General features: G+C 37.9%; 1 protein-coding gene across 1 annotated transcript in view; it reads left to right on the top strand.

Annotated features, from left to right (window-relative positions):
* Dhc93AB (Dynein heavy chain at 93AB) overlaps window positions 1–15,679 on the top strand; it is a 28,019-nt gene extending 12,340 nt beyond the window's left edge. The window contains exons 11-29 of the mRNA XM_070107417.1: window positions 35–747; window positions 807–1,159; window positions 1,234–2,057; window positions 2,530–2,891; window positions 2,952–3,108; window positions 3,170–4,519; window positions 4,587–4,756; window positions 4,823–5,126; window positions 5,202–5,395; window positions 5,490–5,694; window positions 5,761–5,925; window positions 6,226–6,366; window positions 8,213–8,383; window positions 8,441–8,757; window positions 8,822–9,236; window positions 9,296–10,297; window positions 10,362–10,510; window positions 13,035–13,167; window positions 15,395–15,679. Of these exons, the coding sequence (XP_069963518.1) occupies window positions 35–747; window positions 807–1,159; window positions 1,234–2,057; window positions 2,530–2,891; window positions 2,952–3,108; window positions 3,170–4,519; window positions 4,587–4,756; window positions 4,823–5,126; window positions 5,202–5,395; window positions 5,490–5,694; window positions 5,761–5,925; window positions 6,226–6,366; window positions 8,213–8,383; window positions 8,441–8,757; window positions 8,822–9,236; window positions 9,296–10,297; window positions 10,362–10,510; window positions 13,035–13,167; window positions 15,395–15,556 (7,287 nt within the window). The 3' untranslated portion in view covers window positions 15,557–15,679. The remainder of the gene's footprint in view (window positions 1–34; window positions 748–806; window positions 1,160–1,233; window positions 2,058–2,529; window positions 2,892–2,951; window positions 3,109–3,169; window positions 4,520–4,586; window positions 4,757–4,822; window positions 5,127–5,201; window positions 5,396–5,489; window positions 5,695–5,760; window positions 5,926–6,225; window positions 6,367–8,212; window positions 8,384–8,440; window positions 8,758–8,821; window positions 9,237–9,295; window positions 10,298–10,361; window positions 10,511–13,034; window positions 13,168–15,394) is intronic.
* The last annotated feature ends 1,781 nt before the right edge of the window (window positions 15,680–17,460 follow it).

The following is a 17,460-nucleotide window of genomic DNA, read 5'->3' on the forward strand; positions in this document are numbered from 1 at the left end:
TTCAAAGTAAATTTCTATTTTTCGCCAATTTCAGCGAGGTGATCCCGGCCGACCTGAGGAAGAGGTACTCATGCGTGCCTTACGTGATTTCAATATACCGAAGATCGTCACAGATGATATGCCAGTTTTTATGGGTCTCATTAGCGATTTGTTTCCCGCTTTGGATGTTCCCAGGAAACGTGATCAAGACTTCGAACGCACAGTTAAACAGGCCGCCTCTGATTTACTACTACAACCCGAAGACAACTTTATCTTGAAAGTTGTACAGCTGGAGGAATTACTAGAAGTACGACATTCCGTTTTCATAGTTGGCAATGCTGGCACCGGCAAGACACAAGTGTGGAAAACTCTATTACGCACTTATCAAAATATCAAAAGAAAACCGATTTTTAACGATTTAAATCCAAAAGCTGTTACCAATGATGAACTCTTCGGTATCATCAATCCGGCGACACGTGAGTGGAAGGATGGCTTGTTTTCGGTTATAATGCGAGATCAAGCAAACATAACGGGTGATCAGCCCAAATGGATTGTGCTCGATGGCGATATCGATCCAATGTGGATTGAGAGCTTAAATACTGTTATGGACGATAACAAAGTGTTGACTTTGGCCAGTAACGAGCGCATTGCGCTGACACCTTCGATGCGCTTGCTTTTTGAGATTTCCAATTTGAGAACAGCCACTCCAGCAACCGTTTCTAGAGCAGGCATACTCTATATAAATCCACAAGATTTGGGTTGGAATCCGTAAGTAGGAGCGCAATTGATTTCTACCAAAATTAATTTATGTTTTTATATGACTAAAGTTACGTCAGCAGTTGGGTGGAAACTCGAAAAATACCATCCGAAAAGTCCAATTTGGTAATGCTTTTCGATAAATATATACCGGCCTCATTAGAGACCATACGCACACGTTTTAAGAAAATTACACCCATTGCCGAGATGGCGCACATACAGATGTTATGTCATCTGTTGGAATGCTTCTTGACGCCTACGAACACACCAGCCGATTGTCCAAAAGAATGGCATGAACTGTATTTCGTTTTTGCTTGTGTTTGGGCATTCGGATCGGCTATGTTCCAGGATCAAGCGATCGACTACCGAGTCGAATTCAGCAAATGGTGGGTAAATGAGTTCAAAACCGTTAAGTTCCCACAGGGTATGTATAACATGTTATTAGCTGGGCTAGTGATTAAGCAAAACAAATAAAATGGTTTCATTAACTTTGCATAGGCGGCACAGTGTTCGACTATTTTCTTGATACAGAAACTAAAACCTTCCTACCGTGGACCGAAAAAATTCCGAAGTTTGAATTAGAATCCGATTTACCGTTACAAGCAGTACTGGTGCATACCTCTGAATCAATACGCGTACGTTTCTTCCTCGAGCTACTTATGAATATGCGACATCCTGTTATGTTGGTAGGCACCGCAGGTTGTGGCAAAACTGTACTAGTGAACGAAAAACTACAGGCACTCAATGAGAATTATGCGGTCACTACGATTCCCTTCAACTATTACACCACCTCGGAAATGCTGCAAAAAATACTGGAGAAGCCGTTGGAGAAAAAAGCAGGTCGTAATTATGGCCCACCAGGCAATAAGACGCTTATCTACTACATTGACGATATGAATATGCCGGCAGTGGACTGTTATGGCACCGTACAACCACACACCATTATCCGTCAACATCTGGACTATGGACATTGGTACGACCGCAATAAGCTGTCCTTAAAGGATATACACAATTGTCAGTATGTGGCTTGTATGAATCCAACAGCTGGGAGCTTCACTATTAATCCTCGCCTCCAGCGGCATTTCTGTGTGTTGGCCGTGAGCTTTCCTAGTGGTGATTCTATCACTTCGATCTTTTCGACGATCTTGTCACAGCATTTTGCAAATGCTGAGCAGAAGTTTAATCCGATAGTGACGCGCATGACATCTAACATTGTTGCCGCAACACTGGCTCTGCATAACAAGTCTATGCAGATTTTCTTGCCGACTGCAATAAAATCACATTACATATTCAATTTGAGAGATATCAGCAACGTTTTTCAGGTAAGTGGTTGAATAAATCAGTTTTTCATAGATTATGTTAATTGAATTGCTTTCCGACCGTGTGTGTATAGATGCGCGTTTAGATGTCGTCATTAACTTAGTCTAACGGTATAGCCAACAAAATAGTTTTATGAATTGGCAAAAGTGCTGTCAGTTAAGTGGGTTTTTATTTCCTATGCATATATGTGCAATTTTATCTCCTATGCGATTAATCGAATCGGGTATTGACTAATTGTTTATGGAACCTCTCGCTTAAATTAGACTAATAACCAGAATAGTTGACTTTAAAGGCTTCATGACCGAATAAAAACTATAAATCATACTGAGCTTAGCGTGGTCGTTTTATGATGCCTATATGAAAACTCGCCTTTTATACCAAAATGTGTGTGTAGAGTTATTATTATATTTGGCGAATTGCAAACACATATAAGATGTGCACACCAGCAATCAATTTCTCTTTCTCTCCTTTCAGGGTTTACTTTTCAGCACAGCCGATTGCTTGACTAGCTCATCCGATCTTATACGCCTGTGGCAGCACGAGACCCAACGTGTCTACGGCGATAAATTAATCGATGATAAGGACATCGACAGTTTTACGAAGATGCAACACGACATAGTGAAGAAGTCTTTTGAGGAAATTGACGAATCTGTTATTTTTGACAAACCCAATATATATTGTCATTTCGCTGGAGGAATTGGTGAACCCAAGTACATGCCCGTCATGGGCTGGACTGAGCTTCACAAACTCCTTCAGGAAGCAATGGCATCGTACAATGATCTTGTGGCGGCAATGAATTTGGTGCTCTTCGAGGACGCTATGATGCATGTGTGCAGGTAAGGAAGGAGCTCTGGCGATTATCATGTAACTGACATTAAATATCCTCAACTTCCTAGAATAAATCGCATCTTAGAATCGCCGCGTGGCAGTGCCCTGTTGGTCGGCGTTGGTGGCAGCGGAAAACAGTCACTATCACGACTCGCCGCTTTTATTTCTAGCTTGGAAGTGGTGCAAATACAATTGAAAAAGGGTTATGGCATAAATGACCTGAAGGTATGAGCTTACCTAACTATTCATTCCAGTTCCGCACAATCCTCTTTCTCTTCCGCTTTAGAACGAATTCTCCGGCTTGTATCTGAAAGCTGGTTTGAAGAATGTTGGCACTATGTTTCTTATGACCGATGCACAAATACCTAGTGAAGATTTTCTCGTACTTATCAATGATATGCTTTCTACGGGCGAAATACCTGATCTTTTTCCCGATGACGAAATTGAAAACATAATAGCTGGAGTACGCAACGAAGTGAAAGGCGCCGGAATGGTAGATTCACGCGAGAACTGTTGGAAATTCTTCATAGATCGCGTTCGTAAACAACTCAAAATTGTGCTTTGCTTCTCGCCAGTTGGATCTACGTTACGTGTACGTTCACGTAAATTCCCAGCTATCATAAATGCCACATCTATCAATTGGTTCCATGAGTGGCCACAAGAAGCACTCATCTCGGTGGCAATGAACTTTCTGTCGTTAAATAAAGTTTTACCTGAAACACATCGCGATTCGGTAGCTAAATTTATGGCCTATGTACACACCTCGGTGAATGCTATGTCAAAAGTGTATCTACAAACTGAGCGACGTTACAACTATACCACACCAAAAAGTTATCTTGAACAGATAAGTTTGTATTTGAAGTTATTAAACCACAAACACGACGATTTACAGGGTAAGATCGTGCGCTTAGAGAATGGTTTGGAGAAGTTACGTTCCACCGCTGTGCAAGTGGCCGATTTAAAGGTGAAATTGGCTGTACAAGAAGTGGAATTGAAAGAAAAGAATGAGGCTGCTGATGCGCTAATTGAAATCGTCGGTATCGAAACGGAAAAGGTGCAAACAGAGAAGGCAGTGGCTGATGAGGAGGAGATGAAAGTTGCGCTTATCGCCGATGAAGTAAGTAAAAAACAGAAAGACTGTGAAGAAGATTTACTAAAAGCGGAACCGGCACTGACAGCAGCACAAGATGCACTCAACACTTTAAACAAGGCAAACTTAACAGAACTCAAATCGTTTGGCTCACCACCGGGCGCGGTAACAAATGTCACCGCCGCTGTTATGGTACTGCTAGCACCAGGTGGCAAACTGCCTAAAGATCGTTCATGGAAAGCAGCGAAAATTTCAATGGCAAAGGTGGATACGTTTTTGGACTCACTCATCAATTATGATAAAGAGAATATACATCCGGAAATCATAAAAGCTATACAGCCCTATCTAAAAGACCCTGAGTTTGAGCCCGAGTTTGTACGCTCCAAGTCAGGTGCTGCTGCGGGACTCTGTGCCTGGGTAATCAATATAATCAAATTCTATGAAGTATACTGCGATGTCGAGCCGAAGCGTAAGGCTTTGGCAGCGGCGAATGCAGAACTTGCTGCTGCTCAAGAAAAACTATCAGGCATTAAAAGGAAAGTCGCGGTGAGTAGTTATTTCTCGGCACTTTCTGATTTTTATCCAAATGCTTTACCCACGCTATACATGGTAGAACCTTGAGGAGCAATTGGCAAAACTAACTGCGGATTTTGAACAAGCAACTGCTGATAAGTTACGTTGTCAACAGGAGGCCGATGCTACACAAGCTACAATCGCACTAGCAAACCGCCTGGTTAATGGTCTGGCTAGTGAGAACGTACGCTGGGCTGAAGCGGTAAATAGGTGAGCGCGTGTAGTTTCGACACATTAAATGTTACTTACTTAGTAAATTTTTCTTCAATTCAAAAGCTTCGTGAAACAAGGCATTACTTTACCGGGCGATATTCTGCTTATTACCGCCTTCATCTCATATGTGGGCTGTTTCACTAAACAGTTTCGCATCGATCTGATGCAAAAAATGTGGGCACCGTTCTTGAAGAGCATCGATCCACCTATACCAACCACTGAAAATTTAGATCCATTATCCTTGCTAACGGATGACACCACAATCGCGATATGGACGAATGAAGGTTTGCCCAGCGATCGCATGTCAACTGAGAACGCCACTATACTTTCGAATTCAGACCGCTGGCCGCTGATGATCGATCCACAGGTGGCTGCATTCTTTTGTCTAAATTTATACGAATTTTAATCTTTCCATCCTCTTCTATATTTAAATGAATACCAGCTACAAGGCGTCAAATGGATAAAACAAAAGTATGGCGAAGAGCTTAAGGTGATACGTTTGGGCCAACGCAGCTACTTGGATGTAATAGAGTTGGCTATCACTAAAGGCTGCATTGTGCTGATCGAGAATATCGATGAAAACCTAGATCCAGTATTGGATTCGTTGCTAGGTAGAAATCTGATAAAGAAGGGCAAGTAAGTATTGAGTAGAACTGGATTATTCTCGCCAGCGATGATTAGATTACTAAGGGTCTGCTTTAACATCAAATCTTAAATATTTGCTTTTCAGAGCGATCAAAATTGGCGACAAGGAAATCGAGTACAACTCCAACTTTCGTTTAATATTACATACGAAATTAGCAAATCCACACTATAAGCCAGAAATGCAAGCACAAAGCACTTTGATTAACTTTACTGTAACACGTGACGGCTTGGAGGATCAACTATTGGCGGAAGTTGTTAAGGCTGAACGTCCTGATCTGGAAGATTTGAAAGTATATATGCAGTATAATACAAGTATATAAAACAATGTACACTTGACTTAATCAAAATAATTGTAGGCCGAGTTAACAAAGCAACAAAATGATTTTAAAATTATGCTGAAGAAGCTTGAAGACGACTTATTATCCAGGTTATCATCGGCAGGTGATAATATATTGGGTGATACCGCTTTAGTAGAAAACTTAGAAACTACTAAGAGTACTGCTTCTGAGATCGAAATTAAGGTAAGCGGAAAGTGTTTAATAAGATTTTTTCATATTTGACTGTGATAATATAATGGACTGACTCTATGGTATACTTGTAAGTATTCCTCGAGATGGAATGAGGGTTGATATAAATTCAGTGTTTTAAAAAGAGTATTTCTGCTTTATAGACGACACATTGGTCAAAGATTATAAGGGTGATTTTAGAAGTATAAGTTTATATTATTTAAAATATTTAAAATATTTAATGCAATATTGTAACTATTAGCCTGCTTAAAATTTTAAAACGTTCTAGTGTATCTATTTGTTATTTCCTTTAAGGTCGCTGAGGCAAAAATTACTTCAAAGGAGATTGACAAAGCTCGCGAATATTATCGACCAGCAGCTGCAAGGGCCAGTTTGCTTTACTTCATACTCAACGAGCTCAATACTATTAATCCAATTTATCAATTTTCGCTTAAGGTAAAGTTTGAAAAAAAAACAGCTTTGTTCTTAATTTAGTCTTTAATAGTTTTTTTCATCGTAATTTTCGAAATAATATTTTCATACCCTGAACAGGGTTTTTTCAAGTTTGCTACGAACTTTGTAACACCTAGAAGAAAACGTCGGGGATTCTATAAAATATATATATAAATGTTTGTATGCCTATATATACGTAAATTAGTTATTCAGTTTAGAAGATATCGATCTGAAATTTTGCACACGTCCATTTCTCCCCAAGAAGCTACTTTTGTATGTATAAAGGGTGCAACCGTCGTTAACATTTCTTCTTGTGTAAACATATTTTAACGAAGCTTTTTGCTGCCCCTGCTTTTTGTGATTTGCTGAGGTATACTCGCCGTGTCCAGGGTTCGTTACAATAAATTTGTAAACTGTGAGGCTCTTTTTACAAATCATACTTTATTCAATTTCCAATTACAAAATGATGTCTTCCGCGTTGTAGTGGCGTCACCCGATGATAGTGCTATGACAGAGTAGCGATTTACGTGGCCCGTTAGCGCGTCACTATCACGCGGAATTACGAAAGGCAGTGGCAGCGGCCGCGATGCCAAGCGTGGACCAGGTCAGAGGTTCGACTCACTGCGAGGCATTCACTCCTTAGCGTAGTAGCGTCATCCGCCTCTCCGCGCTCCCGTTGAATAGCTATTATACGATAGCGTATTCTGCTCTGCCAGGCTCTGGGTGTGCTAAGCGACTTCGGATCACTTACGTTTTGCTTCTTGTGGTGATGATGTCCGACCGATTCTATTGCTGCGTGGGTTGACGCTCGTGCTGACGATGACGCTCGGATGTTTCTGCCGGCGGTCGTGTAGGCTTAGGTGACGATGTGCTGCTGCTTTCGTTGACGCTCGTGGCTGCTACGACGACGACGCTCGGATTCTGCCGGCGCTCGTGTAGGCTTAGACGACGATGTCCTGCTGCGTGCGTTGGCACTCGTGCGTGCTACGACGACGACACCCCGACGTTCTGCTGCTATCCGTGTAGGCTTCGATTCCGATTCTGCCGCCGCTAGTGTATAGCCGTGAAAAATAATCCCGGACCACAGGAGACCGAAAGTTAAGGGTTGAGTCGGTCAGAGGATCAACTCACTACCGAGCTCACCCTTAACGAACGGCGTTCACAACTTAAGGCACTAGGACTAGCCAGAGGATCGACTCACTTCTGAGTCTAGTGCAATGCGTGTGATCGCTGTTACAGTCCTGTGCTGACTCACTCATGATCGGCCTGCTTGCTTTCCGCCAAGCCGTGTGTTGCTTGCTCGCCCGTTCGAAACATGTTGTTTGTTGTATTTATTGTCGTCATGCGTTGTGTGGGCTAAATTCCGTATGGATATTTAGTTCTCACAATATTTATTTCCGAGACTTTTACACCTGATGTACGAACTGCCTGGATGATGAGCACGTTTTAAAAAGACGTATTACTTTAGAAAAGGATGATTTTAGTTATAAACAACTATCTCTCATCTGACATCTCTAAGACGAATTCAAGAGATGTAATCACGCTGCTTGACTAATTCCGTTTAGAAAATCAAGAGTTTCTATTAGGTACATTCAGCAGTTACCCGGACATTTTTTTCTATAATAAATAATAATTTTTCCAAATGGAAGTATGGCTCCACATACGCTTTATCAAATAAAATCCGAGTAAAAATTTTAAATAACAAATTTTTATTACGCAGTTTGTTATTAGTTTCCACACCTTTTTGTTGTTATGTCGCCAATATTTTTTGTATTACTATTGCTTTATTTATACATTTAAATGTCATATGATTTAAATATGTATTTGTAACTGATCTCAATTTTCTCAGGCTTTTAGCGTAGTTTTTCAAAAGGCCATCGCACGCGCCGAACCTGGCGAAACTTTAAATGCACGCGTTTTGAACTTAATTGATTGCATAACCTACTCCGTATTTCAATATACTTCGAGGGGTCTATTCGAATGTGATAAATTAATATTTGCCTCGCAAATGGCTTTTCAGGTACATAAAATTGCTTACAATATTGGATCATATATAATTTTATATACATATTCCTAGATCCTTTTGATGAATGAGGAGATTACATCTACGGAACTGGACTTTTTACTCCGCTTCCCGATTAAACCGCACGTCACCAGTCCGGTTGATTTTCTCTCCAACCAATCGTGGGGCGGAATATGCAGTCTGGCGTCTAAAGATGAATTCCGTAACCTCGATCGAGACATAGAGACTTCATCGAAGCGTTGGAAAAAATTAGTGGAGTCCGAAGCACCAGAGAAGGAGAAATTCCCACAGGAGTGGAAGAATAAGACGGCACTGCAACGTCTATGCATGATACGTGCACTGCGGCCTGATCGCATGACCTATGCACTAGCGTAAATATTAACTGAAAGTTGATAATACATTTAACTACTCACACAATCTCTATTTACACCACAGAGACTTCATCGCTGAGAAACTTGGTAATAAATATGTGGAGAATCGCGCTTTAGAATTTGCTAAATCTTTTGAGGAAACCAGTCCCTCCACACCCATTTTCTTTATACTATCACCGGGCGTAAATCCACTTAAGGACGTTGAGGCTTTGGGAAAACTTTTAGGTTACACAATGGATCTGGGTAATTTTCATAATGTCTCTTTGGGTCAGGGACAAGAGGTTATTGCCGAAGCGGCTATGGATACAGCAGCTAAAAATGGACATTGGGTCGTATTGCAAAATATACATTTAGTGCGTAAATGGTTGCCGGTGTTGGAAAAGAAATTGGAATTCTATGCAGAAGGTTCACATCCCGAATATCGCATGTTTTTAAGTGCCGAACCGGCTTCATCGCCATCGGCGCACATCATACCACAAGTAAATAAGTTTTTATACTTCATACATATGTATGTAATAATAAAAATTGTTACTTTCAGGGAATACTGGAGTCCTCCATTAAGATTACAAATGAACCACCTACCGGCATGTTGGCCAATCTACATAAAGCGCTCGACAACTTCACCCAAGAAACATTGGAAATGTCTGGCAAGGAAGCTGAATTTAAAGCTATACTTTTCTCACTTTGCTACTTTCACGCCGTGGTCGCAGAGCGCCGTAAATTTGGGCCACAAGGTTGGAATAAGATCTATCCATTTAATGTGGGCGATTTAAATATCAGCGTATCGGTATTGTATAATTACCTCGAGGCAAATGCCAAGGTTCCATGGGAGGATTTGCGTTATCTCTTCGGTGAAATCATGTATGGCGGTCACATAACAGACGATTGGGACCGTCGCTTATGCATTACATATCTCGAAGAGTACATGCAACCGGATCTAGTGGATGGTGAACTGTTTCTAGCACCAGGTTTTCCTGCACCGCCCAACACCGACTACGCCGGCTATCATGCTTATGTTGACGAAACGATGCCAGCCGAGTCGCCATACCTTTACGGACTGCATCCGAATGCAGAAATTGGTTTCTTAACCACACGTGCGGAGAATATATTTCGCACTGTTTTTGAGATGCAACCGCGTGATGCTGGTGCTAGTGGTGGTGCCACGGTGACCAGGGAGGATAAAGTGAAACAGATTGTAGATGAGATCATGGAGAAATTACCCGAAGAGTTTAATATGGTGGAGATTATGAACAAGGTGGAGGAGCGTACGCCGTACGTGATTGTGGCCTTTCAAGAATGTGAACGCATGAATTATCTAACGAGCGAGATGAAGCGTAGTCTAAAAGAGTTGGATCTGGGTTTAAAAGGCGAGCTCACGATCACATCAGACATGGAAGTACTGGAAAATTCATTGTTTCTGGATCAAGTGCCGCCAGTATGGACGCAACGCGCCTATCCATCACTATTGGGTTTGAATTCATGGTTCATCGATCTGTGTTTGCGATTACGTGAATTGGAAACATGGTCTACTGATTTTGTGGTGAGTACGATTGAAATATTTCTACGCTTTGTTTTTGGTTGAAAGAATTGGTGTTGTATTTTAGCTTCCTTCCTGTGTTTGGTTGGCCGGCTTTTTCAATCCGCAGTCACTATTAACCGCAATTATGCAGAGCACCGCGCGTCGCAATGAATTACCGTTAGATAAAATGTGCTTACAATGTGATGTGACTAAAAAGCAGAAGGAGGATTTTACGTAAGTGTACTAAGCGATTTGGTTTTGGGAATTTCTCTGGAGTTTTTATTTTACTTGTGCATAATATACATATGTATATAGACATACTTATTATCCCATAAATGAACTTTCAACCCAGAAGAAAGTTTTTCCCAACAACTAATCAATCATCAGCATAGCCACTTTCCATCAATTTCATCGAGAAATTCGTCTCCACCGTCACATAACATCAGTACTACAAACGTTTAACCGTAAATAAATCAAGTCGTAAATTGAATTGACTTCTTCACTGACCTCGGCATGTACAAACATGCCTGTTACTCTCCTCTATAATTGGATGCTGTGAATATTCGCCAATTCTGGCTCTGATTGCGTTGCCTATAACCACACACACAAACGTAGGCGAATAACTGTTTTCTTAGGCATAGTTTTCATTTTTGTTACTTTAACTAACTTTAATAATATGGCGCACATAACTCAACAGATCTTTGGCCGAGCTTCGTTCCATGTATTTGAATGTTAAGCTAAAACTAGCAGGTACTACTTCCGCTGAGTTAATTCAATATTATTGTATGAGCCGTTTTTGTCAAAACTACAATGTGCACCTAAAACAACATTTCTTTAACAATAAAAAATTGCAGCAATTCGAACTCGCAACACATCGTTTGCTAGTCATACACTTTACCTACTAGACTCCATTGAACGCCATTTTATTAACACAAATGCATTTTTACTTGCAAGTTCAATTGCTTTTCGATGTTGAGTCTGACTACATAACATATGTATGTACATACTTACTTACGCCAAGCGGCAAATCAGGGACCAAAAAAGCGCTTCGGCTTGATTACTTGGAGTCAGTTTGTTTATTAAATGAATATAAGAAAAAAGAGATGTATCAGCAGTTCAGCAGTGGTTCTAAGCGACCTGGTAAGCATACATACACACATGTATGTACATGTATATCTACTTATGTATATTAGCAAGCTTTTAAATAATTTCTCATCTAATTTAAAGCTGAATATATTTGAGGCTATTCAAGATATTATAGAGAATCTAAAAAGATTTTTCTTTTTAAACTTGGTATACCCTGTTTAGGTTATGAATATCGTGACGGTTATAGATTTCGACGACGATAGGCCATATCCTACTGCGGATCGAATTCTCCAGTTTGTGATATTAAAAAGTGGTGACATGTACAGACCATATGTAAATCTCCAAATTTTTTAAATAATTTTATTTAATGTTTACATACCGACAAAATAAGGACGTACTATATGTATGGTGAATAGATGATGAAACAAAGACTAAAAGGAAGGGAAAAGGAAGAATGACCTACCGACGTTCCATATGTAATTAAAAACAAAAAAAAAAACAGAAAAAAGTTAACTTTGGTTGCTGAAATACTCTTCATAAATACAAAGATTCCTTACAAGAACTGTGATCGATTAGTTCGTATGACACCTAAACAATTTCTTCGAAGATTGCTTCATTGGGTCTTCGACGTTTCGTTTTGGGTGTTAGAAACTTCATAGCAAACTGAATATACCCAGTAAAGATGTAAATATTATCGATTATATATATGCATATCAAATTCACAAAAATGAAAAAAGGGAATTCCTAACCAAATTGGCAGACACATCCATAATATTTCTTTTTCCATCATTATATAGGGTATATGTTGCCTGAGTAATTTGTCGGCCGATTTCTATCATTGTACTGAACTACAATATGCATTCACATAATTTTGTTAATAACGAAAACTATTATATTAGATATATGGGGGCCTACTCTTCCAAATAATTTTAAGACACAGATGATCCTCTCTATTATCTGCTATACCAAGAACTCGTTAATTTCTTAAATAAGAATTGTATTGCGAATTTCTATACGGTCCCAAAACATTTCCGCAACACTGTAAAAGGGATTCCCTTAGGTACCATAAAGGTGATGAATTGATGTTGCAAACCGCAACACAAGTACTTACAATGCGATCACTTATCAACACAATGATGAGGGCAATTAGTCTGTCCCAAGTCGTGTAATTAAACAAACAAATCATTTAGTCGATTGGCGCAATCGTTAACGACGGCAAGACGCGCCAGTAGAGCCGTGACGATGTTGACGCCATTCAGCAAAACGTACACACGTTCACTTAGCAACGACGCCGAAAGTGATGCCAATCAATGGCGAGACAGCGAGACTAGGCGTCAATAGCTTAGAAATCATCATAATCATCGTAATCATCAAACGTCAGCGGCCACTGAGGCGGCGCTAACACATCGTTACGCGAAGCAGGGTGACAGGGCCATAATCGCCTATACAGGTATTATTGGCAATAGGGCGTGCCACATACATATGTATGTATCTATTTGTATGTAAAGTGCTAAACTCATTAGCAGGCTTATTTTTAGATATTGAAAAGATTTTATGTTCAAAGTGTTTTTCATTGCAAAATCGATGATCTTAAATGTCACGATACGCGTATTCATATATGTATGTATTTAAGTTCAAATATGTATATAAGTTTGTATACATTTATTTATAGCACGGCACCGCGTGAAGGCGCCTATGTTCATGGGATATTTATGGAAGGCGCCAGATGGGATGTACAGCAGGGTATCATAATGGAATCGCGTCTCAAAGAGCTCTATCCACCGATGCCAGTGATAAATATTCGGGTAGGTAAAATATCACTGTCTTTAATAAAACTTGCAAATTAAAAACATACACATCACATACATTTTTATGTGTACACTGGTGAAGGGATAAGTGTTAGAACAGTTTAGGAAATATTGATGGTGTTTTTAAGCTAGCGTAAAGATATGGTACACTTGTGATTTTCTGAAACTATTAGTAAATAGAGACGTGCTATGCAAAATTCATTATTTTTAGAATATTTATTAAATTCACATTTTCTGTTTTACTGATCAGTTTAAATATTTGATGATTGTTAAGCCATAAATTCTCAAAAAAAAAATTTAATACACATTTTTTACTTAATTTTGACTACCAATAACTTTAAATTTTGATATTTTTTACTGCATGTAATGATGTTCACACAGAAAAAAATATTCTCAAAAAGATTTGTTCTAGAAAAAGTATATAAAGTACAAATAATAATGAAGCTAATAGCATTAAAATTAAAGAGAAATTCAAGTTTCCGATCTCTTTATTACCTACAACTTTGTCATTTAATTAAAAATTTAACCACTGTCTAACCCTTTTTTTAACTTTTTTTCCACTGGGTTTTATACCACTATGCTTTTTTTCACTTTTTACTTTTTCCAAAGGCTTTAGCACTGACCTGATATGCAAATAATTTCATAAAATGCTAACTCAATTAAAAAATAAAAATAAAAATGAAATACACAAAAATGTACAGTAAAATTTATTTGGCCACCACTGTACTTCATAAGTCTGCTTTTATTGAGCGGAAATTTAGGTACATACTTAAAAATATAAAAAAAAAAAATCGCAGAGGATATAAAGTTCCAGCGAAGGTTAATTCATACATTCATAAGCTAAATGAAAGCAATCGCAAAGTCACCAGCGCCAGCGTCAACGTGAGCGACAGCATGCCACGAACTGGCAATTATCGAGGCGTCTAAAGATCAATTTCTATGCATGTATAAATGTGGAAATCACTGATGTGCAAATTAGCGAACCTTAGAAAATTGCAAATAACAAATAGAAATTAGATAAAAAATGGAATATTTGTCTGGCGTCTTTAAAATCATGGTGGCATTGTCGTTGAGGTAACAACCAATGTGAATGGCTCCAAAATGGGGCAATCGCATATTGGATGCTGGCGCCACAAATTCAAATTATTTGCAACACATGTTTGCATTTTAAATTGAAAATCGATTTACATACATATATATTGTACATAAGTATGTATGTAAATTCCAGCATTGCCAGCAAATGGATGCGCACTATATATCATGTACTTATATATGGATACGAATATAATGTGTCAACAAACCCACTGAACTCTACAGCAGCAGTTCTATGGCATAAACGTATAACTAGAAAGTAGAACTTTTTGTAGCTTCTTCTTTTACACGCTTGTATTGGGTCATTGTACGATATAGTAAGAGTTTTCACCACTCTTCGAGCAGATATCAGATATCAAAAAAAAAGAACGTTAACTTCGGCTGCACCGAAGATGTGTGACCCTTCACAGGTTGAAGTTTTCCAGTTTCCAGTTGTAGGCAGTTATATGCTATAGTGGTCTGATCTGAACAATTTCTTCAGCGATTTTATCCATGCCAAATTTTGTGAAGATATTTTGTCAAAAACAAAAGTTTTCCATAAAAGGACTTAAGTTTGATCGTTCAGTTTGTATGGCAGCTATATGCTATAGTAGTCTGATATCGGCGGTTCCGACAAATCAGCAGATTCTTGGTGATAAAAATTGTGCAAAATTTAAACTCGATATCTGAAAAACTTATGTACTACTTCGCATATATACAGTCGGATATGGTCGTATTAGCCTCGTCACGTTGATCGTTATATACGCATTTTACTGAGTCTCCGACGTTTTTTTCTGAGTGTTATGCAAATACATTTTTGTTGTAAAGAACGTAGTCTACAAATACAAACGTCACGTGAGGTTAATTAATTTTAACGTGTTCTTTTTAACAGAGGAAAGGATCAAATCTCCAACGGCTCAATATCATACCAGATAGTTTATAAATTATGAAATTGACTCTCAATAAAAAATATTTTATATATTAAAAATTTATCCAAAACTGGGCAGAACAACTAGAGTAAGGAATAAATAAATGTTTATTAGAGAGAAAGTTTTATTATTTCATATAAATCATGTTACTCATATAAGTATTTATTCACCAAAGAAAGCACATTTCTATCGCCTAACTTTGTATGTTTGTTTTTGTTTTACAGGCTATTACGCAAGATAAGCAAGATCTACGCAACATGTATGAATGTCCTTTGTATAAGACGCGTACTCGCGGTCCCACTTATGTCTGGACTTTCAATCTGAAAACTAAGGATAAACCCGGTAAATGGACACTAGCTGGGGTGGCTCTGCTACTGCAACCTTAAATAATACAATTGCTGTTCTTAATTGAACATTTATTTAAATTCCATAACTTACTAAATTAAGTAATTTAAAAAATTTAATTTACTTCTGCACTTTTACTAATGCATAGAAATACAGAGCCTTAGGCTTGCACTAAAGAATTATTACATTGTTTTATTATAACGGAACATGTACGTACACATATACATACATATATGGTACACACATTAAAAAATATTTTAATTCTTTAACTTGAGAGATTCAATGTCGAAGACAAAAGTTTCAAAATTAAAGACATTGAAACTGCATTTAGCGCAAATGTACGCAATGACTGTAAAGCCTTTGACCTGACAAATTGGTCTAACCTTAATCTTTACCTCCAATCGATACAATGACGCAAAGTAATATGGTTTACTGTTTGCGTTACCTTGTTAAATATATTCTCGATAAATACTGGCTAAAAAAGCGACTGCAAATTGGACTCCGATGTGTAATGATATAACCATTTTTCAACTATTTTCACAAACCGGTAAAGAAATTCGATTACGATGAAATCCAACAAACCAATGCTTGACCGTAGAAGAAAACCAAACACGCTAAAGTTATTTAAATATAATATTTCAGATCATTGTTGAATAAATTTGATGGAGATAGCTGACGCATTCATTCATGAGTATTTGGGTTTATTAGTGCAAAGTGAGAGCTGCACGAGCTCACAATCGACCGTGCCACCGTGTCACAAATGTTCGAAAACTATCCGAAAATAGCTTCAAATTGTCTCTACCATCTTATTCTCCAGATCTGGTTTTCTGTTTGTCGTAGGACCCCAAAAATGCTTACTGGGAAGAAATTTGCAGGCAATAAAAAATTAATTGCTAGACTGAGGTTTATTTTGAAATAAAATATCAATGGTTTTTACAAAAATGATATGGAAGAGTTGAAAGATCATTATAATTGGAGTATCGCCCTGAATGGCAACTAAGATGAACAAAAAAATCGAATTCAACAACAAAATTGTTTTCTCTAAAACGATGATATACGTTGTAATCCCCTTCAAGAATGCAATGAGTTCTGTAAACTCTAAAAAGAATGAAGAAGAATGGTCAACCCAAATTAATGAATAAAATACCAATTCACAATATTAACACGCTTTATGTGGGCGATTTTATCTGTCATCAAAAAGCCTGTTTTAATAAATCACCGTCTTTTATTCAAAAACCATTTATATTTGAGAAATTCAAAATTGTATCATAGTCACACATATTGACTAGCACTTAATATAAACATACCCAAAAATAATTCAATAAATCCGTAACTGTTGCTTACATAAGATAAATTATTAAAAACAACGCGAAAACTCCCCTTTTCTGATTATTAACTTGTATTTTGTTGGATGAAAACAATAAAAAATTAAAGATATCACATTTATTGTCTATGAAATATAAAAAATAAAATCAAAATCCATTCTATAAAATAAATGTACGACAATGACGTATTAATAAATACATTTACGTATTTACGATGATAAATGCATCGAACGGTTTCAAAATTTTTGCTACATACATTTATTTGTTATTGTTATTATTTTGTTAACTTTCCTGTAGTATCGGGTGACTAATGAGATAATCAATAAAAATATACACATTATTTTATATTTTATACATACATACACGGAGACTTCTTATCATTTTAAATTTTGGAAACACCCATACGTCATAACGTAGTTTTTTACTTTTTTGTACTGCCAGATAGTAAAAAAACAGTGAAAGTTGACAATTAACAATGCGATTTCGAGAAAAGGACGTGTGGAAAATTAGGATATTTGAAAATTATATTTATTGCAACACCACTATTTTACTCCTTTGTACTAGACATTATTCAGCATTGATCTCAAGCTTGGGTATACAAAAATCGTGAGGAGTTGTTG

This window comes from Bactrocera oleae, chromosome 2 (genome assembly GCF_042242935.1).
Source record: "Bactrocera oleae isolate idBacOlea1 chromosome 2, idBacOlea1, whole genome shotgun sequence".
Taxonomy (NCBI): domain Eukaryota; kingdom Metazoa; phylum Arthropoda; class Insecta; order Diptera; family Tephritidae; genus Bactrocera; species Bactrocera oleae.